The sequence below is a fragment of the Hippoglossus hippoglossus genome, chromosome 6, assembly GCF_009819705.1.
Source record: "Hippoglossus hippoglossus isolate fHipHip1 chromosome 6, fHipHip1.pri, whole genome shotgun sequence".
In the NCBI taxonomy this organism is placed as follows: domain Eukaryota; kingdom Metazoa; phylum Chordata; class Actinopteri; order Pleuronectiformes; family Pleuronectidae; genus Hippoglossus; species Hippoglossus hippoglossus.
Genome location: NC_047156.1, coordinates 26621055 through 26639821, shown reverse-complemented (window position 1 = coordinate 26639821; position 18767 = coordinate 26621055). Strand labels below are relative to the sequence as shown.

The window sequence follows — 18767 nt, the reverse complement described above, 5'->3', positions numbered from 1 at the left end:
ATTGTTCTTTAAAACAAATGACCTTCAGGAGCGTGAACACACGATATGTACTTACACTGTGAGTCGCCTGCTGATAGCTGCTGCCAGGATTCAGAAACTTCAGGAACCTGTAAGAGGATGTGCTCTCTCAGTATCAACCAATTAGTTCAAATAATGTTCGATGTGCTGATGATTTCAGCCAATCAGATAAGAGGTACTCTATGTAACTGAGATCAGCCCTCACTTGAACAAACTGAGGTTTCTGGTCAGAGCTGCAGCCAGAGAGGAGTCAGTGTCATCTGATGAGTCACTGAAACAACAAAGTAGCAGGTAACTTCACTTAGATTTACTTTCTTACTTGAATAGTATGTGTTTACCTCTCTGTAGCAGCAGTCTGAGAGCTGCTCCGTGATTGGCTGCCGGTAGACAGTTGTTCTTCTGTGATGTTTGGCCTACAGTCTCCATTAGAGGTCCTCAGCTCATGCTGTTGGCTCTGACACAGCAGAGAGGTCAGAGGTCAGAATGCGTGAATATTCATTGCACTACTGACATTAACACAATGAGCGGAGCTGCTCACCTGAGGCGAATAGGGAGCTGTCAGCCAATCACATGCTCTACCCTGATGTCTATCACTGGCAGTCACATCCGTATGTTTACCAGCAGGTGGTTGTGTTACTGCTGTCGGCTTGCTTGAGGTTGTGGAGGCGCTCTGGGTTAAGATGCTGGAGGACAACATGATGGGAAATCGATCCACCTCATCCAACCCACTGCTTTCCGCAGACTCTCTGGTGTAATATGCAAACCTCTTGGCCACAAGGTCATCATTCACACAGATCTGGAAATAAAAACAACTATGAATGGAATTAGAGTGACTTGTTTCTTTGAGAATAAAAATATAAGATCTGGTAAATAAATACAAAAAGAGAAGATGTAAGTTAAAACAGACATCACCATATACAATAACTAAAAACAAAACCTAAACAAGAGACGGGAGATAATGTCATCAACAATAAGATCAAAAAGCATATCATATATATGATCTAACCTACATTGTTATGTGTAAAAACTAAATGTTAAAAAATACTTTAACTATAAATTAATAAAATATATCCATTTTGACTTTATTTATAAAATATTTCTTGATTAATGGCATTTGTTGTGTCCTACACTTGGAAGGTAAAAGTTCACCTTGATGTTTCCAACAGTTAGGTAGAGCTCGATGGAGGTGGAGTCTGAGTCAGATTCAAGCAACACAGCCTCTGTCCAAGTTGACGCTTTGATTTCAAAAGGAAGGACATTTTTAAAGTATCTCCTCAAGAATATAAATATGTTTTAAAATCAATCTTACTGCAAAACAGTTTAGAGGACATAATGTTCTTTGAACATGTTAAGTCTCTAAAAATATAAATAGATGAAATGAAAAACAAAGCGGTTGTTAATCTGTCTGCCATGCTGCTCACCTTGTAGCAGGTTGTGTAGGTAGAGCGTAGCGGAGCTGTCCCAATGAGCGGTCGGACTGCAGAGGAAAAGAAGAAGGCCCGAATTAGTGTGGATGGAGTCTATGTTTTACAATAAAGATAAAACTTCACAACACGGACACACAATGGGTATTTAAATTACTTAAGAACTGTAGACAGCCTATATAGTGTGTTGTGCTTCACAGATCCATCTACTGTTCAGTGGTACAGTAGTAAGCAATGAGGTTGTCTTACATAAGCTCTGCATTCTCCTGGTAAACACACACTCGCAGGGTTGTTGGTTTGATTCGTGCCAGGTGGAACCTCTTCACCCAAAATGGCAGCTGGAGGAAGTTCTGTACAGCAACTCGAATCCTTATCAGACAGAAGTAAAAAAAACAAATTAACTACAACGGCACTAAGTAGGGGGCATATCACCATCACCAAATTCAGTCCCCTCAAATTCAATCAATTTCACACACTCATAGAAGTCAGTCCTCGAAATGTTTTTAATTAAATCAAGATCCATGAATTGTACCCTGGAAAAATACTCTATCTCACATTGTTAAAGAAAGAGAAAATTCCTGGATCGGCCCCATGATGCAGATCGACCACACAATTTAACCTACACCATATCTTTACACCAAGTTTCTTGGAAATCTGTTCAGTTGTTTTTGTGTAATCTTGTATACAAACAAACAAACCAACAAAAAAAACAAATGGACAGGGGTAAAAACATAATCCTTGGCTGAGGAAATAAAAAAGCAGAACAAATACACAATCAATGCACACACACAAACTAAACATCTCTCTGGTATGCCATTTTTTAGTAAATACAGGGCAAGCAAAAAGCAGTTGTTAAAATCTACAAAGTCTCCCAAGACAAGATAAAATGACAGTGGACTGGTGTTGTGGAGGAGCGATGTTCTAATCTTACTGGTCTGAAGCAATGACGAGACGTTCACCGTGGTCAACCAGCAGGCAGCGAGCTTTACAGGACACAGAGTCCATAGTAATTGATTCCACCACGGCCCGACACCACAACTTCATCACTGACCAGTACACCACACACACCTGAAAGGACATGCAGTTAACACTCATCAAATTCACCTCCAGTTCAAGGAAGGAAGGTTTCTCCTCACTGGAGCAGGTGTGCAAGACTATGGGTGAAGATAGACAGCAGGTGGGCATTACCTGTCCCTCCTCTATTGACGTGGGCTTCAGTTTGCACAGGTCCTTAGTAACGTCGTGGTAGAAGAGGTTAATCTGAGACAACATACTGTTGTACTCCTCTGTCGTCTCTGTGTTAGTGCCCCGACACCGAACGACCCGACCCCAGAGACAGGAGGGGTTCTCAACCTGCAGTCCAACAACTTTGTTACAAACAGGCCAAATAAAGTAAATTCACACTCATTTCAAAAGCAAATAAATAAAATTAATATATCTATTCCTATTTGGAAAAAAAAAAATCTTTTAGACTTCCACAGGAAAGACAAAGCCATAAAAATAAAAACAAATTTAAATCCAAGTTTGATGTAAAATGTGAAACCATTGGCAGAATTGTGAATCATCTCTCAATTTTAACCAATAACTACAATGTTTGCACAAATGTATTAATGACCTTTGTAAATTGTCCAGGTGACTTTGAGACTTTTTCAAATATCAATTGATAATAATTATGATTATAAAAAATTTGCTAGGTTGATTTGTCTTATGACGATGTAAGAAAATTACATTTTAATCATTGTCTTTGAGTGGCTTTCAAATTTAAAATGTATTAAATAAAAAACTATCAAATCTGATCTGGCTGAAATTAACAACACATAATCAAAATCCCCAATAAATGAACCACTTTCCACTTATAGCCACAAAGCAAGCTCCAGCATTCACATCAACCATCTTATGAACAATTAACCTTAGCTGACGTTAACTCTATGAAAAGCCAACTTACCTTAAGAATTGACATTTCGAGCATTTTGTGGCCGTGTCAGTCCCCAGCCGCTCCTCAGACACTGTAAGACAACAGAGAGCCGGACTGTGACGGGACACCCGCTGAGAGACAAATCACGACTTTCGAGTGGAACTGAAGTCGACATTTTGAACCTGAGGCTGACCCGCGGCTGCCAGCTAGCTAATTCGCTACCGTTAGCTCACCTACAGTAACGCGAGCTCGCTAAAAACCTAAGAAATGTGCGTAGATGACGCAGAATGTGATGGCTTTTCATTTCAATCATGTTTCGTGTCATTTCCCTTATAATTCAAAGCTTAAAAACGAACCTGCGTGCGAGCTTCTCTCCAGGTGACGTCGACCAACCGATGAGACAAAAAGAAAGGAGCGATTCAGGTCCTGGCAGTTAGAGGGCGCTGTGGAGACACACGTCCCGGTGAAAAGCATGTGTTGTTGAGTTGTATTAAATTAGAGGATGGAAGAAGAGTCCAGGCTCTAATCAAACTCTAATGCATCAGATCCAATGTAAACATACCCCATCACAAGTATTACAAATACTACTTCAATCGTACAACTTTCTGCCATAAAAAACTCTATTCATGCCGCCACGTGTACAATAAAATTGCTTTTTTTGATGTTGTTATATTTTCTCCTTTCATCACCTACTGACCTTTTAACACTAACCCCAACTTTGTTTGCACAGCCCTTTACAAATAAAAAGGCTGAATGTGTTGAACCTAAGTTACAGAGGTGTGTCCAACATGAAAAAACGAGTATTGGACCTAATAGTGTAATAATAATCAAAAACAACAATAATAACAATAATAATAACAATATTAATAACATTAACTTTATTTATTTTCACAACACAAAGTATAACATTCTACACAACAGAATAGAATAGAATAGAAAGCTTTATTGCCATTGTACAGGATACAATGAGATTAACAGTGCTCCTCAGGTTTAGTGAATTTAAAATGTAAAAAACAACATAAAATAAATGGTTAAAATACAGAAGGGAGTACATAAATAATAATAATAAAAGAAAAATGATAACCTGGCACCCCAAGTTTGATCAGCATTATGGCTTTCAAAAAGAGTTGATTTTTATCCAAAACCTAAAAGAAGACACTATCTCAACAGCCTTATTTCCTCAGGCAATTGATTCCAGCTTAATATTGAAATAAAAGATCCAACATCTTGCCTGGGGCCAGGCTACAAGGAGCCATAACAGTAAACTTCTATTTAAAAGCGAAGCTGCTGAATTTTATACAGATCTCAATCATTTCATGGTTTTCTGATTAAGACCAGAGAAAAGGTTGTTGCAGTAATCAAGATATGAGTTAATAAAAGCATGTATGACAGTTTCTGCTTCTCTAGATTTTAAAATGGATCTAATTTGGTAATATTCCTGAGATGGTAAAAATATAATTGGACAACTTTTGTGGTATAGTGCTTAAAGGAAAGGTTAGAGTCAGACAATACACAACATGTTGGTCAATAAATGGCAGTATTTTTGACTGATCTGTTGTGTCCCAATCACAAGGATTCCTGTTTGAGTTTGAGTTGAGCTGAAGGAAATTCGTTGACATCCAGTTTTTCACAGTTTATCTGATGCTGATGTGAGTGATATTTTTGAGTTAATCTAGTCGAGTCTCGTTTGGAGTGTTTGGTTGCTGAGCTACTGTGGAGGGAGGGATGGTAACACAAAGAGATAATTATTTACCAAAACACAGCACTTGTGATAGATAAACCCATGATTTGTCCAGCGCAGACTGCTGAAACCTCATTTAAGATAAAAAATGTACCTTCCTCCACACACTCTACTAACAACTGCACCAGCCCCTCACGCGTCAGCACATACTTCAAATACACTGATGACACTGCCATTCTGGGATTACTCAATAACTCTGTTACAGCCTATCACAGCTCTATTGCTCACTTCACACAGTGGTGCATAAACAACTTCTTACAGCTGAACATTGACAAGACTAAGGAACTAATCATTAGCACACCAAACACACCTCTGTCAGACACATCATCTGCCTTCCCACACCCAAAATCCCAGACCTGAACAACACAGCCATTACACGCCTAGCACTCACCATTGCAGACGACACAGACCACCGCCTTAATCACAACTTCAAGTTACTGCCATCCGGACAGAGGCACAGAACACTTAAATGGAGAAGGGCCCGATTCAGTAGGAGCTTCATACCCCCTGCCATTGTAGCACTAAATAAACTGCCACCGTGAATGGGACTTGTTTTTAAATGTTTTATGTTGCACGTGATGTTTGGCAGGTTGCATCTGTTCGGCGGGTGGCCTCTCCTGAAATGTGTCCTTTTGTGTTGATTGTACTGAAATGATTGTGAAAACAAACAAATTTCCCCCAGGGAAAATAAAGTCTAAGTCTATCTGATTTTTTGATTGGTGTGGAAACGAATGTCTTAATGGCCAGCATGAACTATTATACTTACTATTGTTTTTCTGACAGACTTGAAAATTTGTAAACTTGAGCTTATAGAGCAGTTTTAGTCAAAAGAAGTTTGATGAATAGTTGTTATTCATACGTTTGTAACTAGGATTTCCAGGTTGATAAATACAGGCTTTAATTCCCCAAGTTTCTAATGCAGTCTCTCAGTTGTAAATTTACAGTCCTCATGCCCAAAATGAGAAAATCCTGATGCATCATAAAGAATTGACAAAGTTAAAAAGTTTATCTCACGATCACAATCTAAGATCACCCAACATATACAGTATGTGCAGTCATTCTCCTGGTCTAGGGGCACAGATGGAAAGAAAGAAAGCTCTCATGTTTTCTGCTGCAGAACAGGTTGCAGAGGGAGATGGAGAGTAATGCTGCCGTAAACTCTATGAAATACGCTTTGTTTTTATCTCCTTTTTTCATCTTTCTTAACATTGACCGGTTGTTTTTTAGCCTTCTGTGGATATGCTTATTTCAACCTTCGTATATTTGTCTCCTGGTTTTTAGGATTGTTTCATATGTGTGAAACATGTGTCGTCCTGGCTAGGTCTCCCTTGAAAAATAAAAATACAATAAATAAATAAACAAATAAATAAAATGAACTCAGCTGTTTTCAACAGGATTGCTGATGCTTAATATAAACTTGTCTAAAATGGTCAAGAGACCCGATGCTGGGCAGTAGAGGGCAGTGCGAATCCGTGTTTGTGTTTCTGATGCATCTGGGTCACTTAAATGAACCTGTAACATTCTCAGCGTGTTACTACGTGTATGGATCACTAATCATCTCATTTGACTTGTAAATGTTTAGGATTCCATGCCACACACACGCTCTTTTGACGGCTTAATTTGCGTGTTAACTCTATGAAGTCTGGCAACCCGCTGGCCACTGGAGGCTAAGCAGTGACTGCAGCTGTGAAGCCAGATGATCCGAGTAAACAGCTCCTGACAGGCTGCTGCGGAGGGTGTTTGTCACTGCCATGCTCAAGCCTGGATGACCTGAGGGACCCGCTGAAAGCAGGTAACACTTCTTTATTACCATCGCTACACTGGGCTGATGTTCACGTAGCGTGTTGATCATCCTAACACGTTCATAAGCTAAGCTAATATCATAATACGGGGCGCTGTTGCCAGCAGAGCTAATGCTAACTGCTAGTCTACGGCTCTGTATTCCTGGTATGGTAAAACGATGTTGAGTGAAGCTAGCAGGCTAATCTTTATGAACCACCCAGCCCTCCGTCCGGAGGCTGAGTCGTGTTAAAGCCCACAAAGTGTCTTAAACCTCAAAGGCGAACCGACGGCTAACGTAAATTAGCACTTTAGCAAAAACAGCCTCTGTCACCTGTAATGTTCTCCTCCAGTAACATCGTATTTTAAAGCCATCTCTGACATAATCGCTACAACTCATCCCAAAACCAACCGAGCTAATCTAACCTATTTTAAATGAATACGAACAAATCCCCAACGCTATAAGGTATTAGGTATAAAAGAAGCAAATAATATAGACCACTGTTTCGCCTCTACTTTGGTTTAATGACAGTATATTGAGGGATCAAGCAGTGTCTCAAAGAAAAAACAAGTGAGATTTTATTCAATTAAAATCCAGTCGTTATGTCAATGTACTTTCCAAATACAGGTTAAGACCGAGAAAAGCTTCTGCATGGATCGCTTTGTATTTGTGTTGCTTTGCACTTTTGTCAGTGAGCAAACAAACGTTTAAGTGGCACATTTTTGGTTTGAAATTTCTACACACTAAAGAAACCAGCTACCTTGGAGCCAAATAAGTATAAAGCAGTAGATTCCACATTGAATACCAATGTCTTTTTATTCTATTTGTATGCAGCACTGTGGATGGTCTGTATTATTGTAACGGAATTAATATATCTATATAATATTGGAAGGTTTTGCACTTGTCTTATAGGTTGTAGCACTAGAACATGTTGCAAATGGTTTATCAGGGTTTTATTTAGAAAATGCTCCCAGAAGCCTCCTCTTTATCTCGGGCTCACTGGACACATCATTGTTTTGTGTTAAAGGTCAGTTGATTTTTTGCTTTGTGTTTGAAGTGCTGCTGGTAATGCCTCACACCTGACTGTCAGATTCTGAGAGCACATCTGATAAGGTCAGGTTATTTATAGGTCATAGTGGCTGTTAGACCTTTTTCTTGTTTTCTCAGAAGACATCTGGAAAGTTTTGCTATGAATGTTCAGGCTGCATCATGTGTGCAGCCCTGAGGAGAAGTGTGTGATGGTCACTTATGAGCTGCGAATCCTCTCTCTGGTGGTTTTAAGATTCAGCTCCTGACAGAGTTTTATTGATCCGGTGAAACCAGAAGGCAGGAGAGCAGTGGTGTCTTCTTTCATTTTGCCCAGTCCATCTCATCCCCTCTCCCATCTTCTCACTCTACTTTTTCACTCACATTTTGCTTTAATGTGAAAGGCTGAACATTTGTTCCCGTGGCAGTTTATATTTCTGCAGACACTTAAAGACGATTGTAGAAATAAAATCAATCATACTTCGCCCACACTCTCATAGTGGTCATTGGTCTATGTCACAGAGGGAGCATAATGATACACACATCAGTGATTTTCAGCTGAGTTCAAGTGGTTATTAATGTAATTACATTTGTGGTTTGGAATCTGTGTGCAAGCATAACTCTTTTCATTGGCATTATGCCTTATCATATGTAGTGTTGTTTGTGAAAGTGGTGTTAGGAGAAAAGAGTAAAAATGATTTGTTATTGGGAATAAAAACCTACCACGTTAGGTATACTTACTTTTGAATTTGTAAAGATTCCCATAATTTTGTATTAGCAGAATCAACTTTATCGGCGAAGTATCAAATCAAATCCAAATTTTATTTGTATAGTCCATATTCACAAATCACAATTAGTCTCACAGGGCTTAACAAGGTATGACATCCTCTGTCCTTAACCCTCAACAAGAGTAAGGAAAAATTACCAAAGAAACAACATTAATTAGGAGAAACAGTTTGTAAAGTATTTATACATAGGAAAATGTTCGATAGAGATGAAGGGAGCAGCAGCGAACTGAGGAGTCACTGTCAGTGTGTGAGCAGGCGTATTGTATAGTGTATGCAAATTATTTGACTCTGGATTACACTGGCTCTCAATGTACTTACACCTAGTGCACACTGATAACAACAGCTGAACATCACACTTTTTACTGTGGCAGTGTAGCATCAATATGATTTCTTTCAAGTGCTTTTTTCATTCTCTTAGTCCTCTTAGATGGAATTGCTTGGCTTCAGTAAAATCTACTTTACTACACCAAACAAAGGGCAAGCTTCATTTTTTCCACATAAGGTTCACGTAGTTTTATACAGCAAAATAGTTTGTTACATGTCTTGTATTCTCTGACCAATAGTCAGATTTTCAATTTACAATAATATCAAATCCCAGATCAGCAGCAAACCCTCACATCTAAGACACTGGAATCAGAAAATGTTTGCAGTTTTGTATGATGTTGTGTACTGATGACTTGTTTTAGTACTAAAGAGAAGTGCAGACTCCAACGGGAAGTTTTGATAAGTTATTTAAAAATCGAACTACGAATGATTTCAGCTCAGCTGTGATCAGAAAAATATCATTAAGGTGGCTGAGCTTTAATCTTCTTACCGCAGGGTGTTTGTTCTGCTGCTGCTGAGTCATTCCCCTCCTTTTCACACAAATTATTAGCCCAAGGCTAAGACATCAGCTGAATTACTTTAATCTTCAGTGTGTAATGTAACGAACTGTGTGTGTTGGCCCTGAGGGGATGGACATTCCTCTGCACCACTGATCTGTACTGGTAGCTTCAAGCCTGAGAGGTCACAAGGACGTTGAGGGTCACGTGATTCATTCCTTGCAGTTTCATCCCAGCTGAGCCATCTGCTGAGGCTGCACCCTCAGTTAGGAGGTCAGTCTTCACTCTGTTGAACTGCTTCCTCGTATTGTCTGTACTGGAGCTGAGGGGGCGGATGAATCTTTTGTCTTAGCAGAGGGGTGAGGTGAGCATTTAACCTGTGGAGTGTTATGGATGGCCAGCGTGCTGTATGATTTCTCCTCTGATGATGAGTGAATGGAGGAGTGAATAGACAGAGGAGCAGACCCCTGGATTGATCGATTCATTTCATTGGGTGTTTAGGTTGTTACATCACTGGTAGAATGTTGAGAGATCACAAATCAGTGGTCACAACAGCAGATGGATGCCTTGTTCCATTCAGTTGTGCTGCATCAGTGACAGGTTGTTTGAAGTGATGGATTGTGTTGCAGTTAAAAAGTGAGCATGGAGACTGCAGCACACAAACATGATTGTTCACACACAGATGAGTGCTGTACAGTTTACTTACAACTGCTGGTAAACTTATTTTAAATATCCTAATAACAGCATTTTCACTCTATATAAGGAAAAAAGCCTCTTTAGTCCTTCTCCCTCCTCCTGACAGCAGCTCTCATAGCGGCTGAGAAACCTTGTGAGTAACATTTATCTCTCCCAAGATCTAGACCTAACAATGAGGGGAAATTCTTTAAAAAGTTCTTAGAATTTCATTACCAGAGGCAATTTTTTGTAGCAGGATGCTTTTATGAATAAGACCCATGATGTGTTTTGGTTAACCGAAGCCCCAAAACCAATTCAATCAACTGTTTTATTCCAAATGTTGTAAGGCTTTTCAATAGTTAATAGTAAGTGTTGTAGTGTTGTTTACAGATTGACTTACTTCTCACTAATGGCATTTTGTTATTAAGTTTAAGGTTTTTTGGCTGATGGGTAAGACAGGGGAGTATTAGATGTTATTTATTAGTTCTTTGGCACACTGGTGGCACAGCTTTGGTGAAGGGAATGCTGGTCTGTATGTTGGTTTACCACTCTGGTCCAGACTGAAATATCTCAAGAATTGTTGAATGGATTGCCTTGAAATCTTACACAGATAATCATGGTCCCCAGAAGATGAATCCTTGTGACTTTGGTTACCTGGTGGCTGGCTGTAGTATAGGTCATAAACACTGCCCCCTCCTTGTTAGTAGATGGGACCAAATTAATAAAATCATGTCCAGCAAATTTTTCCAAAGATGGTTTCTGTCATTTTAAGTAGTTTTTATCACACTGATTCAATTGTTCATGTGTCTGATAATTAAGGTTTTAATTAGTTATTTGGTGCTAAAAAAACATTCAGAAGCCATGATTGACAGCTGAGACTGTTTGAAGGTACAGCGTCTGGCCAGGACAAGACGGCCGTTCCCGTATCTAGGGTATTTGGGCTATGTTTTTGTCCAGTGTGAGGAAATGGAGATGTTGTCCATCTTTATATACAGTCATTGAGTGTAACCTTAGAAAATGCAAACTGGGTTTCACCCGGAAATGTTGATACTGCACTTATCAAGAGACAGTCATTGTGAGTTTTAAAAATAAATGTACAGGAAAAAACAATTATTATGTTTGTAATTGTTTCTTCAGCAGTCTACCTGAGTGAAGCAGGCAGGGGATGCAAATCAAGATTTGACAACTTGTGTGTTAAGTGTTAAACATTATTAAAGAGTGTGATGTCTCCGAGCCAGTCTCTTAGGAAACCTTGTTAAAGAAAGAAAAGAAAAGAAATAACTGTTGACTGCATGTGTCCACCCTAGAAGGTCTCTATATTTTAGGAGGGGATCTTAATTGTACTTTAGATCTAGCAATGGACCGGCTTACTGGAGTTGACGCCGCACACGTACAGACTAGGAAAATACTGACTTAATTCATAAGAGATCTAAGAATGGTCGATGTGTGGAGGAAACAAAACCCAAACAAAAAATAATTGTCCTGTCATTCTTCTAATTATAAAATGTATTCACGCCTTGATTATTTTTAAATATCGGTTGAATTGCTGAGTAATGTCAAAAACTGCTGGTATGACAGCATAGTGATTAGTGATCATGCAGCTGTGTCAATGGAAATATGTCTAGGTAAATTTCCAAGATGGAGGTTTCAAGTATACTGATTACAAGATCCATCCTTTCTTAAATTTATAGAAGCTTCATAGATAACTATTTCCAACTAAACACAGATGAAACAACCACCAGTGTAAGATGGGAAGCATTCAAAGCTTATATAAGGGAAGAAATGATAAATATACAAGTTCCAAGACCAAACAATACAATGGGGAAAATAAAAAAACAACAATTTAAATCACTAGAATTAGAACTTTATGAGAACAATGACATGGACAAGCAGCAAAAATGAACAGTAATGAGAGCTGAATACAATAAACTGACAACTGACAAAGTTACTAAAATCCTTTTATGGAACAAACAAACATACTACGATCAGGGAGAAAAGCCAGGCAAATTACTGGCCTGGCAGGTTAAGAAAATGCAAGCCCAAAGAACAATCAACAGTATAACGACAAAGTCAAGTAATTTAACTGTAGACCCAGTGGAAATTAATGCTCCCTTTGGGGATTTTTAGGAATTATTATACAAGTCAGAATATGCAGAAGTCAAACATCAAGATACATTTCTGGACAAACTGCATAACCCCTGTTAAACGTCATTATATCTCCCCTAACATTCCTGATGTCTGTGTTAAATGCCTAAATGAGAAAGGAACTCTGATTCACTGCTCAATGGAATAATATTCCATTGAGACTTCTCCATGCAAGGAGAGTGATTGCTTTATGTTGGAAAAATGTAGAACCACCATCACTTGAAATGTGGAAAAGGGAGCTGATGACTTGTCTTGGGCTGTATTACTGACTGAAAAGGAAATGTTATAAAGGTAACATGGAATGATTGATCCTGCCTTTTTTTTGTGCGTGTGTGAACTTGTGACTGTTATTTGTTCATTGATGTATATGTTTTGATATACACTTGAAAATTCTATAAAAATATTGTAAAAAAAAAAGAAGAAAGAAATCTATTCATCTGATTACTTTTAATTCATTAAAATTAAAGACTTTATTTATAAGTTTACACTTAATAAACTGATAATTTTTACAGTGTGAGGGAGCACTGTTTGATTATGGTATAAATTGTAGAACATATTTTCATTGTACAATACAGTACTGATTACTCAATGTGAAGCTTTACAGCTCGGCCTCAGTCCAGCAACATCTTTTCCAACAACGTTTCCTGTCCCATGGAGAGAAATCACACTGTAATTTATATCCTTCGGTTATTAACGTGTGGGAATGGGGGAAAAATGCACATCACAGTTTTGTCTGAGCTCAAAGTGATGTTTTTGAATGTCTTAACTTGTTCCGATCAACAGTCCAAAACTTTTTTATCTTTATGTAAGGTAGTGAAAAACAGGACAAGCTATTTTTATAAATTTCTCTTGGAAAGGATTCATTGATTGTCAAAATAGTTGAAATAGACACAGATAGAGTTTGTGGATGGGAAGTCAGTGAGGGGGTTCCTGCATGGAGGGGGCAGTGGGTCCTTTTCACTCATTAAGGTTGGTAATCCTCGACCCTCTCGTCAAAGCTATGCCCCTAAAACACATGAACATTCACTGATTATTGCTAATGTGCAGGGAGGGCACGGTCAGTGTGCACGCAGGTCGGTTAGTGGCAGACAGGTACTCCAACAAATCATCTAATTCTGTCCTAATCAAATGATTGGTCACGTCAGGTCCTAAACTTTAAGTGCAGCACAACAAAAACCTCTAGTTATGAGGACCTGAGAGGCCAATGGATCTATACAGTACTAATATACTTTATGGTAGCACTAAGTTGTTTAAAACTCAGGTTGGTAATCTTGGAAAAAAAATATTAGAACGTGAAGAGGATTTCAACAAATATGATAAGTGTTTCAGATACAGTTTCCCAACCTGAAGTTGAAAGAAGGGTCTGTATGTCTGCAGTAGATTAAGGCATAACTGCAGTTTTGAAAAAACAGTCTGAAAGGGACTTTTTCCTCTGTTCTCTAGAATAGTATTTAGCTTTGAGACATGTAAGAATCACAAGATCTTTTTTTGGAGCTTTGTTTTCCGTTTCTCAGACATCAGTAATCTGCTATAACTAAATTTTTGGCAAATGTGCAGCATTTCCACATGTTTTGATTGGAAACACAGCAGTCACTGTCGTCATTTAGTCATTCATTATTATCTATCAAATAATCTAGTTAAAGTGAAAGCCAGGGCCAACCTTTTTTCTATCAAGGTCCATTTGAGTTTTTGCACCGTCATTCACAGACTATATTAAATTATTTATCACATATTATATTATGCACATATTATATTTGTTTATTTTAATATTGTTTTTATTGACAGTGATTTGAGATTTTGAATCTGTGAAAGGTGTTATACAAAAAATTTACTATATCACTAACTTTCTAGAGTGATGGCTAGAACTGCTTCTCTCTGGCGGGTCTGATGTCAGATTGTAATCAATCAATCAATCAGTCATTCTGTCAAATGTTATTTGTAGAGCCCATATTCACAAATCACAATTTTTCTCACTGGGCTTAACAAGATGTGACATCCTCTGCCCTCAACAAGAGTAAGGAAAAACTACCCCCCAAAACACCTCCAATAGAGTCACATATGAGGGATCCCTTGCCCAGGATGGACAGAAGTGCAATAGATGCTTCATGTAACAGAGCACATCAACAAAATAACAATAATTAAAATGCTTTTGAGAAAAGACAATGCCCTAACCTAAACTAAGAGGTGTATCAACATTTAAATTATTAATTAGACAAAAGGTCTGACAGAGAAGAAGGGAGCAGTAATGACAATCGTAATGATATAGGTATAATAATAGTAGTATATGTGAGTATAGGCATATTGTATAAAGTTTATAAGCAATCTTAGTTGTTATCGTGATGATGATGATGATGATGATTACTATAGTCTCAGTTGGTTTAACCAAAACACAAATCTTCATCTGACCATACATGACTTGCAGAGATAGTAATTCCTGCCTTCTCTCCTGCCAGAGAAGAAACACTGTACTTTCCTGTGTTGTCCGTTCACTATTCACTATCTCGTACCAGATCGGCAATCTGGTCTGTGACAGTTCTTCATGAAAAACTGACACTTTGGAACCAATTGACTTTGTCTGGTTCCAGCAGATTCTCCTTCTGAACTAGATTTCAGTTTCTTATTTCTCAGCTATTAGCTCACTCACCACAGAACTTGTGTAACATTGTCTGTCAGACTGTGGTCTTCTGAAAGCTGCTTGTTAAGAATCCAAACTCCACTGAAGTGAGTTACTAATGTCCAAGATCATTTGTCCTTGTAGCTCATTTCGTTCAACTCTTAAGATGAGTCTTTGTTATCAGTGCTACCACAGCCTCGCAAACTAGGCTCTAGGTTATATTTATCATTTGTCAATTTCTTTTGGAATGTGTGACATTCCACATCAGCTTTGCTATTGTTGATAGTTTCCGTGGTACTTGCCAGTCATGATATGTAAGAATTGTGTTATTCTTTTTCTTATTAATGAGTTATCTCATTGTTCTGAATTTTTGGTTTAAAAATGCAGAACTGTTGCTTTGTTTACGCCTGCTGTCCACACTACTCCAGAGTTTTCGAGCACCTAAAGCATTTGGAAATACTGGTGTCCCCGTTTCAGTTTGACCACTTATGGGCTGCGTGGTAGGATGAACGGGCAAAAACGGAGACTTTCGTCTCCGTTATGACACTGTCAGCAATGTTTATTTGCCTGATTGGTTCTTATCAGCCATGATTCTTTTAACATCCCTCTCCCCTCTCCATGATCTAGATCTCCAGCTCCTTATGGCTGTATATGATGAGAACATCCTGAAGAATCCTTTCTACTTGGCTTTGGAGAAGCAGAGACCGGACCTCTGCAGCCGAGTGGCAGAGATCCACGGCATTGTGAGTCACAAGTTTTCGCCATATAGTTAGTTTGATTTTACAACCTGTTAGCGACCAGCTTGAATCTACGTCAGGATAGGTGATGTGCAATGGTTGGTACATCACTGCATGTTTGTGTTTTCTCTGAGAAATGTATGTGTGTATATATATATTTTGTGTGTATATATACAAAAATGTCCCCACAGTCTGTTGAACAAGAGGATAGAAACCCGCCTAACACAACTGTTAACTGCCTACCTACATATCAGCTGGTGTGTTGACTCAGTTGTTCAGGACTTGTTCCCTTCTGCCTAATAAATTAGTTAATGTTGGTGTTAATAGTTATGTGTGGAGTGTCCATTCTGAGTTGTCTTTACTCATCCTTCACGGTGGATAATTTTGTAATAAAAAATATATACTGGCTAACTGATGGGCAGGCTCTGGTTTTTTATGGCAATACATACTTTGTACTGGCAGTTTGAGTAGTCCTTGGTTTCTGTCTAATAGGTACTATCAAATGTAGAAAATATGTCCTGCTAAGATTGAATCCCAGCACCAGTGTGGGTAACCAAGTTATTTTGCTGCAAATTAAAATCAAGCATACAACTGCAGCTTGTGAGATCATTGTTGCAACATGGTGGTGCGGTCTCCTCCCAGTAAGAAGGTTCCTTGTGGGCATGCAGCAGTTTGCATGTTCTCCCTGTGTCTGTGTGTGTTTCTCTGGGTACTTCAGCTTCCTCCCACAGTCCAGAGACATGCAGATTGGATTTAGGTTCATTGAAGACTCTTATTGGACTGTAGTTTGAATGTGAGTGTGAATAGTTGTTTGTCTCTGTATGTTGGCCCTGTGATATGCTGGCGACCTGTCCAGGGTGTACCCCGCCCTCCCACCCAATGTCAGCGGGGATTGGCTCCAGCTCCCCCTACAACCTTCAAAGGATAAGTGCTCTGGATAATGGATGGATGGATGAATGGTCAATGTCCAAAATTAAGGAGTAATTAGTAAAGGTGCATGATTCACCAAATCAGTGGTTTGATTTATACCTTCAGGCTCTGTTTCAGAATCGTTACAGCCTTTTAAAATGCATATTACTGTTGTCATGGTGTCATGTTCTACCTTGTCTCAGCCTCTGTTTGCTTCTGTCCTACTCTGGCAAGTGCTGGCATATACAGCATTTTATTACAGCATGTGTAAATCAGCAACACTGCCTGTAAATACCCTCTGATGACGCAGTAGAATACTTCAGGTCAATCAAAAAAATGAAACAGTGCAATCTGGGGTGTGAGCAGATTCTGCCACCCTCCCTCAACAGCAGAACAAGACAGCAGCGTTCATGGATCACTTCCTCCTCTGTGGTTGAATTTACAGTAAAGAACCACCTACTTTGACACATATCCCTGAATTTCTCACAGTCTGTTGTCACTCCACCAACCCTGGATCAGACTCATTATAAATGTTAAAATGTTTTAGAGTAAGAGACAGAAGACCTTGGACCTATTTTTAAAGTCAAGCTAAATGTTAAACTGTCAGACCACCTCCTGTAATCACAGTCCATTGTCCAACATACATTACCTGAAACGACCGGAACAACTATACAGAAGAAATGTTTACGACATGCTGCATCAAGATGCTTAAAACGTTAGCAGATAAGAATCAGATGTCTGAAAGCAGGCCGTGCAGCTGTGACTCATCAGGACTCCTCTGGAAACTCATATGACCTGATGGCCGCAAAATACATCTAAGTTGATTACAGTTTGTATTGCATAACAGACTGCTGACCAATAGATTAATCATACAACAACACGCAACATACAAAACAATTTGTGAACACTCCACATTTGACCACACATCAGGGTTTAACCTCATATTATGGCTCGTGATCAGATTTTTCAATCCTTAAATTCTCATGACCAAGTAAATAAAGAATTGTTATCTTGTCATGTGAACGTGAGAATTATTGACCTTTTGTGCTTTTATTTGTCTGAGTATGAAGGAAAATCTGGATCGAGTGAACAGAAATTGTTACATTTTAGACCATGAAGGTCCCATATTGTAGAGTGAGATTGTCGTAGGTTTTTTTTTTTTATTCTAATGCAGGTCTTTCTGTGACATAAAAGTCTGAGACCACTTTGCCTTTCACTTGAATTCACTTTGTATGTGTTGATGATAAAATATCTGACTGTGCTCTTCTAACCCACAAGGGTCTATTCTGAGTCTAGTCTTATGCTCCCTTGACATGCTGCCTTTAGGAAACATCATATTTGACTTTGGATGCATTTCCTAACACTGTTATGCTGATGATGTCCAGCTTTATGAATTTGTGAAACCTGAGGAACTTTCAGATCTGGCGAGATTGATTATTTTCCGCTCCAACAGCTAGAACCCATCATTCACCTTCTTCAATCCAAGGTGCTGTTGTATGGTTCAAATAAGTCCAAAACGCAGCTTCTCCCCTCACCCTGGCGCTAGTCTCACTACACCCCTGCCTGTTAAATTTAGGCTTGGATTCAAAATCCTGCGAATTACTTTAAAGTCCTTTATTGTAGGGTTGGTAAATTGTTTCTGAAACACTTTTAATGTTTGTTTAAATCCTCCTCAGGTTTCGGTAGCCATCAATATATGAAGTAATCTGAAATAAAAAAATCCTGTTTCTGTTGCCTTCACATGAATGTAATAAAGTCAACCAATCATTTAATTTGGTCCATTTGCTGGTGTACCTGTCTGTCACTAACCAACCAACCTGCCTGCGTGCACCCTGCCCTTGTTGCACATGACCCCCCCCCCGCAGAGACGTACACAGCTAAAGACGCAGAGACAAGAGCCAGATGTTAGTGAGCTAGCCAGGGAAAAGTCGGGTTCTAGCAGTTGTCAGTCAGTGCATGGCACACGCTCATGTGTTTTGGGGAGTAGCTTTGATGAAAGGGCAGATGGGAGATGCTGGTTGTAATGTTTGCATTTTTTCAAAGTGTAGCCTGCTCTTGTAACCTTTACAGGATTACCAACCCCAGCTTTAATGTGTGAAAATATACTGTCCCCTCCCCGCGCACCAACCAACCCTGGACATGATCCCTCACCGGCTTCCCACCCACAAACTCTG

General features: G+C 39.0%; 2 protein-coding genes across 4 annotated transcripts in view; one reads left to right on the top strand and one right to left on the bottom strand.

The window, feature by feature from the left end:
* tdrd12 (tudor domain containing 12) overlaps nt 1–18767 on the bottom strand; it is a 43938-nt gene that overhangs the window by 23226 nt on the left and 1945 nt on the right. Inside the window, exons 2-12 of the mRNA XM_034587365.1 lie at nt 3710–3800; nt 3388–3448; nt 2631–2795; nt 2374–2510; nt 1692–1811; nt 1440–1495; nt 1168–1253; nt 557–814; nt 357–472; nt 224–289; nt 56–107 (exon numbers count right to left, since the gene is read on the bottom strand). Of these exons, the coding sequence (XP_034443256.1) occupies nt 56–107; nt 224–289; nt 357–472; nt 557–814; nt 1168–1253; nt 1440–1495; nt 1692–1811; nt 2374–2510; nt 2631–2795; nt 3388–3411 (1080 nt within the window). The 5' untranslated portion in view covers nt 3412–3448; nt 3710–3800. The remainder of the gene's footprint in view (nt 1–55; nt 108–223; nt 290–356; nt 473–556; nt 815–1167; nt 1254–1439; nt 1496–1691; nt 1812–2373; nt 2511–2630; nt 2796–3387; nt 3449–3709; nt 3801–18767) is intronic.
* ankrd27 (ankyrin repeat domain 27 (VPS9 domain)) overlaps nt 6595–18767 on the top strand; it is a 35146-nt gene continuing 22973 nt past the window's right edge. For all 3 annotated transcript variants that reach the window (XM_034587368.1, XM_034587367.1, XM_034587366.1), the window contains exons 1-2: nt 6595–6890; nt 15575–15690. In XM_034587368.1, the coding sequence (XP_034443259.1) occupies nt 15589–15690 (102 nt within the window). In that variant the 5' untranslated portion in view covers nt 6595–6890; nt 15575–15588. The remainder of the gene's footprint in view (nt 6891–15574; nt 15691–18767) is intronic.